Source organism: Hemibagrus wyckioides, linkage group LG13, assembly GCF_019097595.1.
Source record: "Hemibagrus wyckioides isolate EC202008001 linkage group LG13, SWU_Hwy_1.0, whole genome shotgun sequence".
In the NCBI taxonomy this organism is placed as follows: domain Eukaryota; kingdom Metazoa; phylum Chordata; class Actinopteri; order Siluriformes; family Bagridae; genus Hemibagrus; species Hemibagrus wyckioides.
In genome coordinates this window covers 2,147,992-2,171,121 of record NC_080722.1, presented here as the reverse complement: position 1 = coordinate 2,171,121, position 23,130 = coordinate 2,147,992, and the positions used below count along the sequence as shown (strand labels likewise).

The 23,130-nt window shown below is 43.1% G+C and overlaps 1 protein-coding gene across 1 annotated transcript in view; it reads right to left on the bottom strand.

Moving 5' to 3' along the window:
- Nucleotides 1-583: 583 nt before the first annotated feature.
- Nucleotides 584-23,130, bottom strand: part of si:zfos-911d5.4 (uncharacterized) — a 44,639-nt gene continuing 22,092 nt past the window's right edge. The window contains exon 7 of the mRNA XM_058407338.1: nucleotides 584-4,210. Within this exon, the coding sequence (XP_058263321.1) occupies nucleotides 4,043-4,210 (168 nt within the window). The 3' untranslated portion in view covers nucleotides 584-4,042. The remainder of the gene's footprint in view (nucleotides 4,211-23,130) is intronic.

The following is a 23,130-nucleotide window of genomic DNA, read 5'->3' as shown; positions in this document are numbered from 1 at the left end:
GGATTATAAATCATTATAAACACAGGTGGGATTATAAATCATTATAAACACCAGAGAGTGGGATTATAAATCATTATAAACACCGAGAGTGGGATTATAAATCATTATAAACACTGAGAGTGGGATTATAAATCATTATAAACACCAGAGAGTGGGATTATAAATCATTATAAACACCAGAGAGTGGGATTATAAATCATTATAAACACAGAGAGTGGGATTATAAATCATTATAAACACAGGTGGGATTATAAATCATTATAAACACCAGAGAGTGGGATTATAAATCATTATAAACATTGAGAGTGGGATTATAAATCATTATAAACACTAAGAGTGGGATTATAAACCATTATAAACCCTGAGAGTGGGATTATAAATCATTATAAACACTAAGAGTGGGATTATAAATCATTATAAACACAGGTGGGATTATAAATCATTATAAACACCAGAGAGTGGGATTATAAATCATTATAAACCCTGAGAGTGTGAATTATAAATAGGGTCACTTCACCTATTTTTAAGCAAATGCAAACATCCTGTAAATGTGCACAATGTTTTAATGCAGACTCTTTTCCAGAACAATCTTTATTATTATTATTTTTTTAGACATTTTATTTCCACACACACATTTCCTAACAGCATGCTGCCATTTTGTTGTCATTTATTAAAAAGTCACACAAATAAGCATTAAATAAACTTCAGTAATATTTAGTGTAAAAATACAGTAAACAGTAAATCACGCAGGTTTAGCGCAGGAGTAAACAGTAAAGTGGTGAATAATTCAGTTTAAATAGAGAACACAGTTCTTTGAGGTTTTAACTCTGTTGAGATTTGAAAGCTGTGTAAACTCACATCGTTTAAAGCTAGGTCATTTTTACGTCCAGTGTTTTCCCTGAAAATCTCATCGTCATGCATAGTACCAATATATTGTGAAAAATATCATATCCACATGATCTCTTTAAATAATGAAAAACCACACTGAGGCCCGAAAGTCCACTTCATCAGGTATAAAAATAATAATAATAATAAACACAAATTCTAGTCACAATACACATATCTCATGATATTTTTCAAATTTCTTCACTAATTAGAAAAGATTTTTTCATCACTTTTATTCAGCACCACAGGAGAACAGTGGATCTTGGTGGGCGGGGCTAGCGGCTGTATTTGCTGCTTATTGGTTGAAATCCATAATGCAACAAGATTCGATATTTAAATACTGTTCGAATACAAATAAGAATCTGGTTTAATAACACAAGTATACAGAAATATGACCCGGAAAATGTGATGACATCATAACTCCTGAGCACCTGAAACGCCTCGTATGGAAATGTTGGGTTGATTTTATTATGCTTTAAACATAATAACACAACATGAATATAAAAGTTTGCTAGTTTTATAAACTGCACTGTTCTCAAATCTGATCATTATGGACTATTCTCAAATTCTCAAATCTGATTGGCTCTTCATTATGGACTGTTCTAGAATTCTCAAATCTGATTGGCTCTTCATTATGGACTGTTCTAGAATTCTCAAATCTGATTGGCTCTTCATTATGGACTGTTCTAGAATTCTCAAATCTGATTGGCTCTTTATTATGGACTGTTCTCGAATTCTCAAATCTGATTGGCTCTTCATTATCAACTGTTCTCGAATTCTCAAATCTGATTGGCTCTTCATTATGGACTGTTCTTGAATACACTAAGCGGGGTTCATGGAGTCAGACTTTTACATCTTTTTTGGAGTAAACACACTTTCTAATTGAAACATATATACATTATATATATATATAATTTTTAAATGCTAATGATTTTCAGATTATTATATATCTATAAAATTCATATATAATAAGCTATAGAAGATGAGATTATAAAACTCTCACCATGTTTCCACCATAGCTCATGTTCCTATTAAAGTGAAAATAATGTTGAATTAGTTGAGGTATTGTGTTCTATACATTAAAGATGAAAACGTTAGCGCTTCTCCTGCACTCATACCTCGCTAAAGAAAGCGTCAGGCTTCCGTGGGCTCGTGGCTATGCGATGCTTTTCACCGATAACATGGCCGCTCCACCTCGAACCTCAGAGCTCACACGCACACGAAATGCCCTCCAGGGTAAATTCATAAACTGCCATTTGTGAAACTTGAGTGCAACATAATGCGGTTTGAGCCTCGAGAGCCGCCATTCACAAAGATCCGAATCTGTGTGTTAGCTTAAGGCACTCGCGCTACATCTATAACAACTCCATTAAAGCCAATACCAGAGACGCTAAATGGGACTGCTAGCTGTTAGCGCTGGTGGTAAGAAAGAAGGACAATGCACTGAGTGAAAAAATCATCTGAATGAGTCGACAAATAATGTCGATTATTTCTCTGGAAAAATAAGCTAGCTAGCATTACATAGCTGTTAGTGCTGACAGGAAACTAAGTTGCACAAAATGAGACCACTAGATGTTAGCAATAACGCTTAAATAAGGGCACAGTCTAGCAAATGAGGCACAAGAAAAAAAACATGAGAAAAGAAAAACAAACCATTTTTCTAAAAATAAACAATACGTCATGTCATGCTAACATAACACACCAGAACAATGGCGCATGTTAGTCATTAGCACTGACACCAATTTCTCTTCAGCCAATCTCCGTCTGTACTAACCTGGTGATGAAAGCTAGCATAGCATAGCACGGATGCTAAACAGTGTGAAGAATCAATGCTGTAGAATGGAACAATCATAGGGATAAACGAAGGAATTGAACAAAAAAGAAAGAAAGAAAGAAAGAAAGTTTACTAACTGTAAACTTTATAGAAAAAAGCCTTCTAGAGCCTTCTACAGCTCAACACTGTTCGCTCGGCATCAATCAGCCCCTAGTTCCACACCTGCATCAAATTAGCATTAGCGCTCGCTCCTTGAAAGAGTTCAGCGACACAATCACTAATTAATTTGCCGCTTCAAAGCATGGGCTGACACTAGTCTCGTCATCCAAAACAAGAGAAAATGAGCCGCGATAATTAGCCAAACCTTCGCCATTTCCATAAAACGCCAGCGATTCCCATTGTGCCTGGGTGAAGGAGTGCGGTTTGTGTCACGAGTGGAGTTTAGCGCAGTTTACGTAGCTTGTGCTCCAGCCGCTGCTCTCGGAGAGCTTTAACAATGCCGAGGTCACAAATGGATTCGGTGTTGAAAAACGTGTCAAGATGAGCAGCCGCTGTTTTGTTGAGTGAGCAATTACAGCCGTCACAAACCGGGTATCTGTTAAACGAGCCGAAAACGCCGCCGCTCTCCAAAACCCGCCTCGAAAAGACAAAAAAACTGAGATTTAGACAGGTTTCGTACGCACTGTGGGGTAAACAAGAATAAATAAAGCCTATGAGTTTACGGTTCTTTAGCATGATGCTACAGAAGAACTGTCTTCATCATCATCATCAACACAGGGATAATAAAGTTAAGATTTAACATTTTCACCTTTAAAGTGTGTTTACGTCAGAAACTACTGAACATGAGACACAAGAAAGATGGCAGGAGGGTGCCAATACTTTAACACAAAGACTGTTCTTCTGAAGAAGGCTGATTGTGGGAGAAAGGGATTATTCAGTTTACTGGATGGAAACAAAATGATTGATCACTGGGTTTAGTCTGGTAAGGTAAGGCAATGTATATATTGCATGTTATAGAAGGATTAAGTCAGGGTTAAGGCAGTCTTAAGGCAGTGTTACGACAGGGTTAAGGTGGTGTTAAATCAGGGTTAAGAAAGTGTTAAGGCAGTGTAGTGTCAGAGTTAAGGCAGTGTTTAGTCAGGCTTAAGGTGGTGTTGAGTCAGGCTTAAGGCAGTGTAGTGTCAGAGTTAAGGCAGTGTTTAGTCAGGCTTAAGGTGGTGTTGAGTCAGGCTTAAGGCAGTGTAATGTCAGAGTTAAGGCAGTGTTTAGTCAGGCTTAAGGTGGTGTTGAGTCAGGCTTAAGGCAGTGTAATGTCAGAATTAAGGCAGTGTTTAGTCAGGGTTACGGTGGTGTTGAGTCAGGCTTAAGGCTCTCCCTCTCCCTTTAGATGCTAAGTGTGATGGAGTTGATGTTGTTAGCCGGGATCTTGGCGTCTTCGTCATCGCCGCTGATGCGGAACATGATGTGTGTGTTGGACGGGATGGTGGTCGTCCCGCTCAGAGGTTTTCCCAACCAGCTGTGAGCTCCACGCTTGTACATCCTCACCGTCACCTACAACAAGCAGAAATAATCACACTCAGCATGCTAACTTCAGCACGCTAACATCAGCACACTAACATCTACTCAAAATAATCTGATTTATATTCAAATTCAGATTCATATTCCAATTCAGATTCAAATTCCAATTCAGATTCAAATTCTAATTCAGATTTTGATTCAGATTCTTATTTAAAATACAATGTAATTTCTGACTGTAACTCTGCTTCAGATTACAATCCTGTTTCTGATTAAAATTCTAATTCAGATTCTGATTTCGAGTCCGATTTAGACTCCATGTCTGATTCTGATTTTGATCCTAATTCAAAATTAGATTTCAATTTCAGATTTAAATTCATATTCTAATTCAGATTCACATTCAGATTTGAATTTGGATTCACATTCTGATTCCAGTACAGACTAACACTCTGATTTTACTTCTAATCAAGATCATTCAGATTCTTATTTAAATTTAGATTCAGATTTAAAGTACTGTGCAAATTCTGACTAATTCTGCTCTAGATTAAAATCCTTTTTCTGGTCCGAATTAAAATTCTAATTCAGATTCTGATTTTGATTCAGATTTGGACTCTGTTTGATTCTGATTTTGATCCTAATTCTAAATTAGATTCCAATTTAGATTCAGATTCACATTCAGATTTGAATTCAGATTCTCGCTCTGATTCCAGTTCAGATTATATCTCTGATTTTTAATTCAATTCAAGTTTAATGAACTTTTTTGATGGAGTCCGATTCTATTACAGTTCCAAACTTTAATTCAGACTCAAATTTAGAACATATAATTCAGGTCCAGATTTAAAATCGCAATTAATTCACATTCCTTTCAGATTACGGTGAAGAGTTATGTTTCTAATTCAGATTCTGATCGATTTAATACTTTTATTTCTTTTTGAAGCTCCATAACCTTCAGCTTTCACGTCTCATTTTTTCAGCCCAGCAAATTCAGATAAAAAAATCAGGATTATATCAGAAAATTTCACTTGACAGATAATAAGAGAAAAAAACACATTAGGTGTACAGATAAAGGACAGGTTTTTGTGACCTCTAGGGGTCACGGAGGTCACGACCCTGACTGAGACCTTGTCATATCTGTCTAGCTCTCTCCAGACATCCCTGACCTTCACGTTTGACCTTTGTGGGCCAAGCTGTTGCTCACCGGCTGACCAGGAGGATCGATTCAGATTCGATTAGGGTTAGAAGCCACCTGGACATCGTCATGACGACAAACTTTCCACCATCCCGAACCTCCTGTGCCGACACCGGAGACTCCTTCCATTTATGATAAATAAACACTTCCTTACGGTAAACTACATTCACGTGACACCGTACACGTCCCAGCGAACGAGCAGTTGCTATAGAAATGATAAGGTATTAGAATGAGAGCTTTAATTTAAACCCGCGTTCCGAGCCGCGCGGTTATTATAATCAACACCTTCAGAACCGAGAACTCTACATTAACACTTGGTTATTGTTGGTTAATGCGCTCAGGAAGGAAGTTAAATGAATCACTCTGAAGTCGGTGATTAAACGTAATAAGACGTGAATAAGCTGCGATTTGCGTCAGTGTGTGTATTAGCGTCCCGCTGCGTGACTCAGAGCCTCGGTGATTCAGTGGAGCAGCAGGACACACTTCAGCATCAAAGAGAAAAGCAGTGCATCTTTGAACAAGCCAAGATTGGACTCGGATCTCTCTCCATCCAGCTTAACGAAGTGTGTACTCAGCATGACACACACACACACACACACACACACAAGGTTCTCCGGCTGGACAATAGCCTCCTTAATGAGATTTGCGTGGCCGGATAATTGAACTCTGTTCCATTTCAAAGGAAAAATCTGCAGCACTTCTGCTGTTTGACGCGCCTTATACACGAGATTAAAGTGTACAACCGTGTCCACCTTCACAACACACATACGCACACACACAAACACACAGGCTGGGTGAGATGTTTTTTTGTTATAAACATGGACAATTTTTTTCAATTATGGTTTGTGTGAGAGCGGCGTGTGATGCCGAGGGTGTTTGGCTAATGGCCGCAGGTCGAGGTTCAGCGAGTGGAGCTTATTGCAGACGCGCGCTCAGGCTTTTATGAGCGACACATCAAAAGGTAGATAAACTACCAGAAAAGAGGAGAGATGGAATTGAAATGTTCATCTCCATTTCTGTAAAAATGTGTTTTAGTCTCTTTTTTTGTAACAGAAAATGTCATTTAAACAGCAAAAAAGCATGTGTGTGTGTGTGTGTGTTACAGGACTTTATAATATCCTGTGATTTAGGTTTTTACTGAAAAATGCTTGTTTTCTCTGTGAAGGGGGTGTGGCCTCGGTATCTGTCAGTCTTAGTGAAGGAGGCATGGCCTCTGTATGTCAGTCTCACTGATGGAGGCATGGCCTCTGTCAGTCTCAGCAAAGGTGACTGGGTCTTTCAGTGTCTGTCAGTCTTAGTGAAGGGGGTGTGGCCTCTGCATCTGTCTGTCTCAGTGAAAAAAGTGTGGCCTCTGTGTTGGTCAGTCTCACTGAAGAAGACGTGGATAGGACTGTCACAGTGAAGGAGGTGTGGCCTCTGTCTATCAGTCATAATGAAGGAGGCGTGGCCTCTGTGTCTGTCAGCCTCAGTGAACAGGGTGTGGCCCATGTGCTGGTCAGTCTCACTGAAGGAGTCATGGCCTCTGTGAGTGTCACAGTGAAGGAGGTGTGGCCTCTGTGTCTGTCAATCTTATTGAAGGAGGTGGGGCCTCTGTGAGTGTCAGAATGAAGGAAATGTAGCCTCTGTGTCTGTCAATCTTATTGAAGGAGGTGGGGCCTTTGTGACTGTCACAGTGAAGGAGGTGTGTTCTCTGTGTCGGTCAGTCTCACTGAAGGAGGCGTGGCCTCTGTGTCTGTGAGCCTCAGTGAACGGGGTGTGGCCTCTGTGCTGGTCAGTCTCACTGGAGGCATGGCCTCTGTGACTGTCACAGTGAAGGAAGTGTGACCTCTGTGTCTGTCCATCTCACTGAAGGTATGACCTCTGTGACTGTCACAGTGAAAGAGGTGTGGCCTTTGTGTCTGTCTGTCTTAATGAAGGAGGTGTGGCCTCTGTGACTGTCACAATGAAGGAGACATGGCCTCTGTGTCTGTCACAATGAAGGAGGGGTGGCCTCGGTGTGTTACTCATAATGAAGGAAGCGTAGCATCTGTGACTGTGACAGTAAAGGAGATGTGGTCTCTGTGTATGTCTGTCTCACTGAAGGAGGCGTGGCTTCCATGTCTGTCAGTCTCTGTGAAGGAGTTGTGGCCTCTGTGACTGTCACAGTGAAGGAGGTGTGTCTGTCAGCCTCAGTGAAGGAGTGAGTCTCAAGAACAGAGGTGTGGCTTCTATGTCTATGAGTCTCAGTGAAGGAGGCGTGGCTTCTTTGTCAGTGAGCCTCAGGGAGTGAGGCGTGGCCTCAGTGGCTCTGTGCCATCAATTGAGATTAAATTGCTAACTGAAACACAGACAAGATAAAGACATACTGTTTAAAAAAAAACAAAACGTAGCTGTAGCCTGGAATAATTATGACTGAGTATTGCATGAGTATTAAAAAGGATAACACAGCATGAGTGTTATAAAGGGTTTATTACAGATTATGTACTATTGTAAACACCTTGCTGCACTCTACACTACACCTTTAATATTCCTCAATGACAGAACATCGAGACTCGAACACAGTTGTGGTTTCCAGCTGGAATTCTTCTGGAGCTCACCTTACACTGACACCTGAGTCGCTGGAATGAAACACAGCTTCATTAATTCAGGCATGCTGAAACAATAGCACCTTGAGCGTAGCTCTTAGACGGCAGACGTCTGGAAGGGGGTGGGGGGGTGGGGAGAGACGTGGCACTGACACAACAGCTATTTGTCTACAATCAACCTCAAACCTCGGGAAATCATCAGCACCCAGTCGGAGTGATGAAACATGACAGCTCTCTGAGTTCAAAGACAGTCAGAGATTTATCACTTCTGCTTTCTAGCAGTTTAGCATCCAGAGGACAAGTTCATACTCAACATCACACCAACATCTCCATCACCCTCTCATACTCATCAACACACCATCTCCATCTCCATCACCCTCTAATACTCATCAACACACCATCTCCATCTCCATCACCCTCTCATACTCATCAACACACCATCTCCATCTCCATCACCCTCTAATACTCATCAACACACCATCTCCATCTCCATCACCCTCTCATACTCATCAACACACCATCTCCATCACCATCACCCTCTAATACTCATCAACACACCATCTCCATCTCCATCACCCTCTCATACTCATCAACACACCATCTCCATCTCCATCACCCTCTCATACTCATCAACACTCCATCTCCATCTCCATCACCCTCTCATACTCATCAACACACCATCTCCATCTCCATCACCCTCTCATACTCATCAACACACCATCTCCATCTCCATCACCCTCTAATACTCATCAACACTCCATCTCCATCTCCATCACCCTCTCATACTCATCAACACACCATCTCCATCTCCATCACCCTCTCATACTCATCAACACACCATCTCCATCTCCATCACCCTCTAATACTCATCAACACACCATCTCCATCACCATCACCCTCTAATACTCATCAACACACCATCTCCATCTCCATCACCCTCTAATACTCATCAACACACCATCTCCATCTCCATCACCCTCTAATACTCATCAACACACCATCTCCATCACCATCACCCTCTCATACTCATCAACACACCATCTCCATCACAGCTGGAATTCTTCTGGAGCTCACCTTACACTGACACCTGAGTCGCTGGAATGAAACACAGCTTCATTAATTCAGGCATGCTGAAACAATAGCACCTTGAGCGTAGCTCTTAGACGGCAGACGTCTGGAAGGGGGTGGGGGGGTGGGGAGAGACGTGGCACTGACACAACAGCTATTTGTCTACAATCAACCTCAAACCTCGGGAAATCATCAGCACCCAGTCGGAGTGATGAAACATGACAGCTCTCTGAGTTCAAAGACAGTCAGAGATTTATCACTTCTGCTTTCTAGCAATTTAGCATCCAGAGGACAAGTTCATACTCAACATCACACCAACATCTCCATCACCATCTCATACTCATCAACACACCATCTCCATCTCCATCACCCTCTAATACTCATCAACACACCATCTCCATCACCATCACCCTCTAATACTCATCAACACACCATCTCCATCTCCATCACCCTCTAATACTCATCAACACACCATCTCCATCTCCATCACCCTCTCATACTCATCAACACACCATCTCCATCACCATCACCCTCTAATACTCATCAACACTCCATCTCCATCTCCATCACCCTCTAATACTCATCAACACACCATCTCCATCACCATCACCCTCTCATACTCATCAACACACCATCTCCATCTCCATCACCCTCTAATACTCAACACACCATCTCCATCTCCATCACCCTCTCATACTCATCAACACACCATCTCCATCTCCATCACCCTCTCATACTCATCAACACACCATCTCCATCACCATCACCCTCTCATACTCATCAACACACCATCTCCATCTCCATCACCCTCTAATACTCATCAACACACCATCTCCATCTCCATCACCCTCTCATACTCATCAACACACCATCTCCATCTCCATCACCCTCTAATACTCATCAACACACCATCTCCATCACCCTCTAATACTCATCAACACACCATCTCCATCACCATCACCCTCTAATACTCATCAACACACCATCTCCATCTCCATCGCCCTCTCATACTCATCAACAGACCATCTCCATCTCCATCACCCTCTCATACTCATCAACACACCATCTCCATCACCATCACCCTCTAATACTCATCAACACACCATCTCCATCACCCTCTAATACTCATCAACACACCATCTCCATCACCATCACCCTCTAATACTCATCAACACACCATCTCCATCTCCATCGCCCTCTCATACTCATCAACAGACCATCTCCATCTCCATCACCCTCTCATACTCATCAACACACCATCTCCATCACCATCACCCTCTAATACTCATCAACACACCATCTCCATCACCATCACCCTCTAATACTCATCAACACACCATCTCCATCTCCATCACCCTCTCATACTCATCAACACACCATCTCCATCACCATCACCCTCTCATACTCATCAACACACCATCTCCATCACCCTCTCATACTCATCAACACACCATCTCCATCACCATCACCCTCTAATACTCATCAACACACCATCTCCATCACCCTCTCATACTCAACATCACACCAACATCTCCATCACCCTCTAATACTCATCAACACACCATCTCCATCTCCATCACCCTCTCATACTCATCAACACACCATCTCCATCTCCATCACCCTCTCATACTCATCAACACACCATCTCCATCTCCATCACCCTCTCATACTCATCAACACACCATCTCCATCTCCATCACCCTCTCATACTCATCAACACACCATCTCCATCTCCATCACCCTCTCATACTCATCAACACACCATCTCCATCTCCATCACCCTCTCATACTCATCAACACACCATCTCCATCTCCATCACCCTCTCATACTCATCAACACACCATCTCCATCTCCATCACCCTCTCATACTCATCAACACACCATCTCCATCTCCATCACCCTCTAATACTCATCAACACACCATCTCCATCTCCATCACCCTCTCATACTCATCAACAGACCATCTCCATCTCCATCACCCTCTCATACTCATCAACAGACCATCTCCATCTCCATCACCCTCTCATACTCATCAACACACCATCTCCATCTCCATCACCCTCTCATACTCATCAACACACCATCTCCATCTCCATCACCCTCTCATACTCATCAACACTCCATCTCCATCTCCATCACCCTCTCATACTCATCAACACTCCATCTCCATCACCCTCTCATACTCATCAACACACCATCTCCATCTCCATCACCCTCTCATACTCATCAACACACCATCTCCATCTCCATCACCCTCTCATACTCATCAACACTCCATCTCCATCACCCTCTCATACTCATCAACACACCATCTCCATCTCCATCACCCTCTCATACTCATCAACACACCATCTCCATCACCATCACCCTCTCATACTCATCAACACACCATCTCCATCTCCATCACCCTCTCATACTCAACACACCATCTCCATCACCCTCACCCTCTCATACTCATCAACACACCATCTCCATCACCCTCTCATACTCATCAACACACCATCTCCATCTCCATCACCCTCTCATACTCATCAACACACCATCTCCATCTCCATCACCCTCTCATACTCATCAACACACCATCTCCATCTCCATCACCCTCTCATACTCATCAACACACCATCTCCATCACCATCACCCTCTCATACTCATCAACACACCATCTCCATCTCCATCACCCTCTCATACTCATCAACACACCATCTCCATCTCCATCACCCTCTCATACTCATCAACACACCATCTCCATCACCCTCTCATACTCATCAACACTCCATCTCCATCTCCATCACCCTCTAATACTCATCAACACACCATCTCCATCACCATCACCCTCTCATACTCATCAACACACCATCTCCATCTCCATCACCCTCTCATACTCATCAACACACCATCTCCATCTCCATCACCCTCTCATACTCATCAACACTCCATCTCCATCTCCATCACCCTCTCATACTCATCAACACTCCATCTCCATCTCCATCACCCTCTCATACTCATCAACACACCATCTCCATCTCCATCACCCTCTCATACTCATCAACACACCATCTCCATCTCCATCACCCTCTCATACTCATCAACACACCATCTCCATCTCCATCACCCTCTCATACTCATCAACACACCATCTCCATCTCCATCACCCTCTCATACTCATCAACACACCATCTCCATCTCCATCACCCTCTCATACTCATCAACACACCATCTCCATCACCCTCTCATACTCATCAACACACCATCTCCATCACCCTCTCATACTCATCAACACACCATCTCCATCTCCATCACCCTCTCATACTCATCAGCACACCATCTCCATCACCCTCTCATACTCATCAACACTCCATCTCCATCTCCATCACCCTCTAATACTCAACACACCATCTCCATCTCCATCACCCTCTCATACTCATCAACACACCATCTCCATCTCCCTCTCATACTCATCAACACTCCATCTCCATCTCCATCACCCTCTCATACTCATCAACACTCCATCTCCATCTCCATCACCCTCTCATACTCATCAACACTCCATCTCCATCACCCTCTCATACTCATCAACACACCATCTCCATCTCCATCACCCTCTCATACTCAACACACCATCTCCATCACCCTCTCATACTCATCAACACACCATCTCCATCACCCTCTCATACTCATCAACACACCATCTCCATCACCATCACCCTCTCATACTCATCAACACACCATCTCCATCACCCTCTCATACTCATCAACACACCATCTCCATCACCCTCTCATACTCATCAACACACCATCTCCATCTCCATCACCCTCTCATACTCATCAGCACACCATCTCCATCACCCTCTCATACTCATCAACAGACCATCTCCATCACCCTCTCATACTCATCAACACACCATCTCCATCACCATCACCCTCTCATACTCATCAACACACCATCTCCATCACCCTCACCCTCTCATACTCATCAACACACCATCTCCATCTCCATCACCCTCTCATACTCATCAGCACACCATCTCCATCACCCTCTCATACTCATCAACAGACCATCTCCATCTCCATCACCCTCTCATACTCATCAACACACCATCTCCATCTCCATCTCATACTCATCAACACTCCATCTCCATCACCCTCTCATACTCATCAACACACCATCTCCATCTCCATCACCCTCTCATACTCATCAGCACACCATCTCCATCACCCTCTCATACTCATCAACAGACCATCTCCATCTCCATCACCCTCTCATTCTCATCAACACACCATCTCCATCTCCATCACCCTCTCATACTCATCAACACACCATCTCCATCACCATCACCCTCTCATACTCATCAACACACCATCTCCATCTCCATCACCCTCTCATACTCATCAACAGACCATCTCCATCTCCATCACCCTCTCATACTCATCAACACACCATCTCCATCTCCATCTCATACTCATCAACACACCATCTCCATCTCCATCACCCTCTCATACTCAACACACCATCTCCATCACCCTCTCATACTCATCAACACACCATCTCCATCACCCTCTCATACTCATCAACACACCATCTCCATCTCCATCACCCTCTCATACTCATCAGCACACCATCTCCATCACCCTCTCATACTCATCAACAGACCATCTCCATCTCCATCACCCTCTCATACTCATCAACACACCATCTCCATCACCCTCACCCACTCATACTCATCAACACACCATCTCCATCTCCCTCACCCTCTCATACTCATCAACACACCATCTCCATCTCCATCACCCTCTCATACTCATCAACAGACCATCTCCATCTCCATCACCCTCTCATACTCATCAACACACCATCTCCATCACCATCACCCTCTCATACTCATCAACACACCATCTCCATCACCCTCTCATACTCATCAGCACACCATCTCCATCTCCATCACCCTCTCATACTCATCAACACACCATCTCCATCTCCATCTCATACTCATCAACACACCATCTCCATCACCCTCACCCTCTCATACTCATCAACACACCATCTCCATCACCCTCTCATACTCATCAGCACACCATCTCCATTTCCATTACCCTCACACACTTATACTCATCAACACACCATCTCCATCTCCATCACCCTCTCATACTCAACATCACACCAACATCTCCATCTCCATCACCCTCTCATACTCATCAACACACCATCTCCATCACCCTCTCATACTCATCAACACTCCATCTCCATCTCCATCACCCTCTCATACTCATCAACACACCATCTCCATCACCCTCTCATACTCAACACACCATCTCCATCACCCTCTCATACTCATCAACACACCATCTCCATCTCCATCACCCTCTCATACTCATCAACACACCATCTCCATCACCCTCTCATACTCATCAACACACCATCTCCATCACCCTCACCCTCTCATACTCATCAGCACACCATCTCCATCACCCTCTCATACTCATCAGCACACCATCTCCATCTCCATCACCCTCTCATACTCATCAACACACCATCTCCATCACCATCACCCTCTCATACTCATCAACACACCATCTCCATCACCATCACCCTCTCATACTCATCAACACACCATCTCCATCACCCTCTAATACTCATCAACACACCATCTCCATCTCCATCGCCCTCTCATACTCATCAACAGACCATCTCCATCTCCATCACCCTCTCATACTCATCAACACACCATCTCCATCTCCATCACCCTCACCCTCTCATACTCATCAGCACACCATCTCCATCTCCCTCACACACTTATACTCATCAACACACCATCTCCATCACCCTCAAACTTTCATACTCAGCATCACACCAACATCTCCATCACCATCACCCTCATACACTCATATTCAACATTGCACTAACATCTCCATCACCATCACCCTCATACACTCATACTCAACATCACACCAACATCTCCATCACCATCACACACTCATACTCAACATCACACCAACATCTCCATCACCATCACCCTCATACACTCATATTCAACATCATACCAACATCTCCATCACCATCACACACTCATACTCACCATCACACCAACATCTCCATCACCATCACCCTCATACACTCATATTCAACATCATACCAACATCTCCATCACCCTCACACACTCATACTCACCATCACCAACATCTCCATCACCATCACACACTCATACTCACCATCACACCAACATCTCCATCACCATCACACACTCATACTCACCATCACACCAACATCTCCATCACCCTCACACACTCATATCCACCATCACACCAACATCTCCATCATCCTCACACACTCATATCCACCATCACACCAACATCTCCATCACCATCACACACTCATACTCACCATCACACCAACATCTCCATCACCATCACCCTCATACACTCATATTCAACATCATACCAACATCTCCATCACCCTCACACACTCATACTCACCATCACCAACATCTCCATCACCATCACACACTCATACTCACCATCACACCAACATCTCCATCACCATCACACACTCATACTCACCATCACACCAACATCTCCATCACCCTCACACACTCATATCCACCATCACACCATCTCCATCACCCTCACACACTCATATCCACCATCACACCAACATCTCCATCACCCTCACACACTCATATCCACCATCACACCATCTCCATCACCCTCACACACTCATATCCACCATCACACCAACAACTCCATCACCCTCACACACTCATATCCACCATCACACCAACATCTCTATCACCCTCACACACTCATATCCACCATCACACCAACATCTCCATCACCCTCACACACTCATATCCACCATCACACCAACATCTCCATCACCCTCACACACTCATATCCACCATCACACCAACATCTCCATCACCCTGACACACTCATATCCACCATCACACCAACATCTCCATCACCCTCACACACTCATATCCACCATCACACCAACATCTCCATCACCCTCACACACTCATATCCACCATCACACCAACATCTCCATCACCCTCACACACTCATATCCACCATCACACCATCTCCATCACCCTCACACACTCATATCCACCATCACACCAACATCTCCATCACCCTCACACACTCATATCCACCATCACACCAACATCTCTATCACCCTCACACACTCATATCCACCATCACACCAACATCTCCATCACCCTCACACACTCATATCCACCATCACACCAACATCTCTATCACCCTCACACACTCATATCCACCATCACACCAACATCTCCATCACCCTCACACACTCTATCACAGAAATGGACAGACAGACAGACAGACAGGCAGACAGATAGGTTGACAGACAGTGAGAAATACAGACACAGAGACAGACAGACAGAAATGCAGACAAACAGACAAGCAGGCAGACAGACAAAGGGACAACCAGAGACAGACAGACAGTTTAAGCTCCTTATGTGACCCTCTTGATGTTCAGTGTATTAATAAAGAGATTTCTGCATGTTTCCTGTCTGGTCTCAGGTGTGTGTCCTCAGCAAGCAGGTGTGATCTCTGACTAAATTACACACACACACACACACACACACACACACACACACACTTACACACACACACACACACACTGATCTGAGATCAGATAATCACATCACCTGGGGCCACTTCCTCCTGAACTCAAATTAACACCGCAATGCAATCAGGACACCCCCTGAGGTGAAGTGTACACTTTACCCCTAATCCCTACACACACACACACACACACACTCATACACATTCCTACAACTTACACACACTTGATTCAGACTTTTCACTCGTCTGTATTTAAATTTTATATTTATTTAAAATATTTTTGAGTAATTTCAATTTAATTTATTTTAGATAATTTTTTAAATATTTATTTAAGCATCTTGGCTCATTTCTATCTTTCTGCACACTGATATTTATTTTTTATTTCAGATATTACGGTGATCGTATTTCAGGAATCGTTTCTCGATGATCTAAGGTTCAGGAGCCGGTTTGCTTTCCGAGTCTGAGGTTGGATTATCGGTTGTTTTGTGAAGGATCTTGTTGTTGTTGTTGTTGTTGAGATAAAGCTTGGCTCTCTCACGCCTCACTGCTGGAGAATCATCTCACTGACGCTGTTCTCTGTAACTCTGAGTATTTATTACAGGAAATAAATCCACCTGCACCGTGAAAAACCCAACATCTGACCAAGTGGAAATACACTATATTGCCAAAAGTATTCGCTCACCCATCCAAATAATCAGAATCAGGTGTTCCAATCACTTCCATGGCCACAGGTGTATAAAATCAAGCACCTAGGCATGCAGACTGTTTTTACAAACATTTGTGAAAGAATGGGTCGCTCTCAGGAGCTCAGTGAATTCCAGCGTGGAACTGTGATAGGATGCCACCTGTGCAACAAATCCAGTCGTGAAATTTCCTCGCTCCTAAATATTCCACAGTCAACTGTCAGCTGTATTATAAGAACGTGGAAGTGTTTGGGAACGACAGCAACTCAGCCACGAAGTGGTAGGCCACGTAAACTGACGGAGCGGGGTCAGCGGATGCTGAGGCGCATAGTGCGAAGAGGTCGCCAACTTTCTGCAGAGTCAATACAGACCTCCAAACTTCATGTGGCCTTCAGATGAGCTCAAGAACAGTGCGCAGAGAGCTTCATGGAATGGGTTTCCATGGCCAAGCAGCTGCATCCAAGCCATACATCACCAAGTGCAATGCAAAGCGTCGGATGCAGTGGTGTAAAGCACGCCGCCACTGGACTCTAGAGAAGTGGAGACGCGTTCTCTGGAGTGACGAATCGCGCTTCTCCATCTGGCAATCTGATGGACGAGTCTGGGTTTGGCGGTTGCCAGGAGAACGGTACTTATCTGACTGCATTGTGCCAAGTGTAAAGTTTGGTGGAGGGGGGATTATGGTGTGGGGTTGTTTTTCAGGAGCTGGGCTTGGCCCCTTAGTTCCAGTGAAAGGAACTCTGAATGCTTCAGCATACCAAGACATTTTGGACAATTCCATGCTCCCAACTTTGTGGGAACAGTTTGGAGCTGGCCCCTTCCTCTTCCAACATGACTGTGCACCAGTGACCAAAGCAAGGTCCATAAAGACATGGATGACAGAGTCTGGTGTGGATGAACTTGACTGGCCTGCACAGAGTCCTGACCTCAACCCGATAGAACACCTTTGGGATGAATTAGAGCGGAGACTGAGAGCCAGGTCTTCTTGTCCAACATCAGTGTGTGACCTCACAAATGCGCTTCTGGAAGAATGGTCAAAAATTCCCATAAACACACTCCTAAACCTTGTGGACAGCCTTCCCAGAAGAGTTGAAGCTGTTATAGCTGCAAAGGGTGGACCGACGTCATATTGAACCCTATGGATTAGGAATGGGATGTCACTTAAGTTCATATGCGAGTCAAGGCAGGTGAGCAAATACTTTTGGCAATATACTGTATCTTTAATACGGACGAATTCATCTGTTTCCTGATACAGGATGCACAACAAAACAAATAGACAATTATTTAAAAAATAAAGCTGGATATTTTTCTTTTTATTATTATTATTAATTTCAAGTTTGAACTAGTTTTGTTCTTCTAGCAGATAATCTGGAAATTTATTACAAAGATTTATTTTTTAAAAACAAGCACAAGAAAATCTAAAGCTTGTGCCAGATAAAAGAAATCCCTAGAAACATCTTCAATATGTTATTATTTTTTTATTTAATCATATAATCAGGAAAAAACTCATTAACCTCAAGATATTTTTTTTTATTAACTAAGATTTCATATTTTGCAGAGTGAAGTCACACAGCCGAGAGATCTCTTATTGTGTGTGTGTGTGTGTGTGTGTGAGATGTATTTTTTAATAAATAAAACAGACATGATGCAAAATAAATAAATAGAAAATAAATTATAAGATCTAAAATTTTCTATTAAATTGAATGTATATGTATATATCAAAACGTTATTTTTATCAGTCACACTGTATTTATTTGTTTATTATTAAACAGTTTTAATTCAGTTTTCAATTTATTAAAATGAACAAAACATTTGTTTAAATTTTATTTTATTCCAGCACACCCAAATCTATTCAATGTTTATTATTCATTTATTTAATAAAAAGTATTTTTAATTAAATTAATTAAATAACAATTAATAAATCAGTATTTAATTAGTAATACATGTATTGGTAATTATTAGTAGATATAATAATATTTAATATCTAATATTTTGTAATTTAATTTATTATTAATTCATTAAACCACAATTATACTTATATTTTATATTTATTTATTTATTTTTATTTATTTATTCATTTACATATTTATAATATGTCTAGATTTTTTTTATTATTATTTATTTATACATTTATAATATATTTAGGTTTATTCATTTATATTTATATTATAAAGTATATACTAATGCGTTTTTAGTGGAAACCAAATTAAATCCAAATGAAATCTGAATATTTGAAATATTAGGGCCAAATCTGGAGTGACGAGTTCAGCACTTAAAGGAGGAAGAAGAGTCTTGGAGAAATACTTGAAGAAAGTATCTGATAAGTTTCGATCGTTCTAGTTTTCAGATGCAGAAACTCGCAACTGAATATTTCAGAACGGTCTTCTGCCTCAGCCTTCATTCCAGGAGCTCTTTCTTTTCTTCTTCTCTTCTCTTTTTTTCCCCCACAGACGTGTCTATAAATTTTCAAAGGGATGCTCCTGTCGCTGGTTCTGAGCGCGTGTAACCCGAACGCAGACAGCCGAGCCTCCTGCCAAGTCCTGAATCAGTGCGGAATGATCACTTACACTCGATAGGGCGAGTAAGTCTTCACAAAGTACGCCAGGCATTTGAGCGAGAACTGCGTTTGAACCTTTACGTGATCTATGACAAGTGTTCTGATGCCAAGACGCTGCAACGTGAGACGTGCTAATAACGTCTGCGCCCTGCTGGTGGTGGTGGAGACGGGTGCTGTGTGGAAGAGCGACTCCCGCTTCAGGACTCCTGCTTGCTGAAACCACACGACAACAACAACACGGGGATTTCCAGAGCGAGCTCTAAACACCGCCGCGCGTCGGTTAGCCACAGGACCGCCGGGATTCTTCCAGAGAAATGTAAGCGGCGTGTCGTGGTCTGTAAACGAAACTCTGGCGTGGAATCGGCCGAGCGACGCTGTGTGGTCTGATCCGCACGGCTGCCAGGGATTTCTCTCTCTTAACCAGACAGATACGACTAAAATATCAGCCGAAACCTCCAGCAGTGCCAGTTTAGCCGCAGAATCGTGACCTGAAGCGAGACACGGTGTCGGTTTTCATGCGCTCGCTGCTAGATTATCCCGATTCTCCGTTAACACACGGGTTTACGCAAATTTATCACTTTATTATAAAATACCTACAAACCTTAAGAGATTACGTGAAGCATAAGGAATTTATACATTTACGAGGAATAAAACACCCCTGATGTGACGAAATGAAAATCCATATTTATTTATTTATTACTGAATTAAGTAATATTAACGAAATATTTGATCAACACGTAACGTCCGCAACTCCCTGTTCTGCAGGACATTAAAGCAGCTACAAACAATGAGCTGTTGCTAGAGAAACGATCACTTATTCATTCTAGTTAAAGAATAAGCTACTGTCAGAGCTGCTGGTACAGAACACTAATCAACAGCTTCTGACCAATCAGAGCGCAGAACTCAGAAGAGCTGTGATGTCACTGAGTGACGAGACTGTTAGGAGTAAATGATGTATGTGTGTGTGTGTTTACTTGAACATGTGTCTGTGTGTGTTTGTATGTGTTTTGTGTGTATTTGTGTGTGTGTTTTTGTGTGTGTTTGTGTGTGTGTGTTTATATGTGTGCGTGTGTGTTTTTGTGTGTGTGAGTGTGTGTGTGTGTGTGAGATCTTAATGCTGGTTAATTGTGTGTGTGTGTTGTCTGGTTAAATTAGTTGCTTCAGGATTTAGTGGAGCTTTTTTCTGATTTGTGATGTAGTTCAGACTCTCTCTGACGCTGTACTCACGCTCACACGTGAATGGAAGACGGATTTTGAACTTGATCACGTGTTGTGGCGTCACACGACACGTCTCGGAACAAGTCTGTGTAAAATCTTATTGAAATTGAAAGGAAATGAAAAGAATTCACGAATGAGCAAGATATGTATTGAAGTGTATCTGTTCCGTATCGCAGACGAGTCCGCAGTTATTGTTTCCAAAATGAAGCAGAAACATATTTGAGAAGAACGGCGGGATAGAAGACTAAACGAAGGACAAAAGGGGCCTGGTACTGACACTTGGAGAACACCATCACCTCACAATAGTGTGTGTCACACGATACGAGGACAGACGCGTCCTGTCTCTCCAGGAACGTCTCTCTAAGCCTCTCTGTAGCAGTTACAAGTAGTTGTAAGTGTCTTTTTTTTTGCACCACTCCCTCGAGTGTTTCCATTAAGCGCTGACATCTTCACTCGACGGCCGTCTGGGCCAAACCTGGATCGTCTTCTCTCCGTTTCTCCTCAGGGACGCGTCGCTATTTGTTCCTCTGGTTCTTTTTTTCAGGTCCGGAGCCCGAGGCTGTCGGACGGGAGACGCACAAAGGGACGAGAGCTCGGCTCAGCTACTCTCGCTCTCTAAACCGAAGGAGAGAGAAAGCGAAGGAATGACCTCACCTCTTTCCTCTGGTCGTAAATCTCTCGGCAGGTTTCCTGTCGCTCTCACCTGGCGCTCACCTGGCCTAGCGTGACGCAGCTCAGAAAACACGCCGCTTTTGTTCACCCTTCATTCAGATCCAGTCAGATAAGGAAGACTAGATGCTTTCTGCCTGTGTGTCTGACTCGCTTGTCACTTGCCTGAAGCCAGACACGGTGTGTATAACTACACGGGTCACACACAGGCATGTTCTCCGTGTCCTCACACACTCCACACAAACAACACAGGGGTCTGGGGGGTTTTCCCAACAAATAAAAAGAGCTTAATACTAAATACCCAACATCGGTAATGCTGTGATTACAGGACTTCCAGATACTACAGCACTCCATGATGGAGATGATTATGAATTATTCACATTCATTATTCAGAGTAAACGCAGTAAATACGATTACCGTTAGTAACCATCTGGTTTAAACTAGTGCCATGTTTTAAACTAGTTAACACAAGAAAGAGACAAAATGTCACATTCTCTTATAGTGATGTGTTTCTGCTTCCTGTCTCTTGAAGGCGTATCACTTGGAGGCATGTCAGTTGGGGGCGTGTCAGTTGGAGATGTGCCAGTTTATGGTGTGTCAGTTGTGGGTGTGTCAGTTGTAGGCATGTCAGTTGCAGGTGTGTCAGTTGTAGGCGTGTCAGTTGTAGGCGTGTCAGTTTAAGGTGTGTCAGTTGTGTGCATGTCAATTGTAGGTGTGTCAGTTGAGGACGTGTCATTTGGAGGTGTATCAGTTGAGGACGTGTCATTTGGAGGTGTATCAGTTGAGGACGTGTCATTTGGAGGTGTGTCAGTTGAGGACGTGTCATTTGGAGGTGTATCAGTTGAGGACGTGTCATTTGGAGGTGTATCAGTTGAGGACGTGTCATTTGGAGGTGTATCAGTTGAGGACGTGTCAGTTGAGGACGTGTCATTTGGAGGTGTATCAGTTGAGGACGTGTCATTTGGAGGTGTATCAGTTGAGGACGTGTCAGTTGAGGACGTGTCATTTGGAGGTGTATCAGTTGAGGACGTGTCATTTGGAGGTGTATCAGTTGAGGACATGTCATTTGGAGGTGTATCAGTTGAGGATGTGTCAGTTGAGGACGTGTCATTTGGAGGTGTGTCAGTTGAGGACGTGTCATTTGGAGGTGTATCAGTTGAGGACGTGTCATTTGGAGGTGTATCAGTTGAGGACATGTCATTTGGAGGTGTATCAGTTGAGGACGTGTCATTTGGAGGTGTGTCAGTTGAGGACGTGTCATTTGGAGGTGTGTCAGTTGAGGACGTGTCATTTGGAGGTGTATCAGTTGAGGACGTGTCATTTGGAGGTGTATCAGTTGAGGACGTGTCAGTTGAGGACGTGTCATTTGGAGGTGTATCAGTTGAGGACGTGTCATTTGGAGGTGTATCAGTTGTAGGTT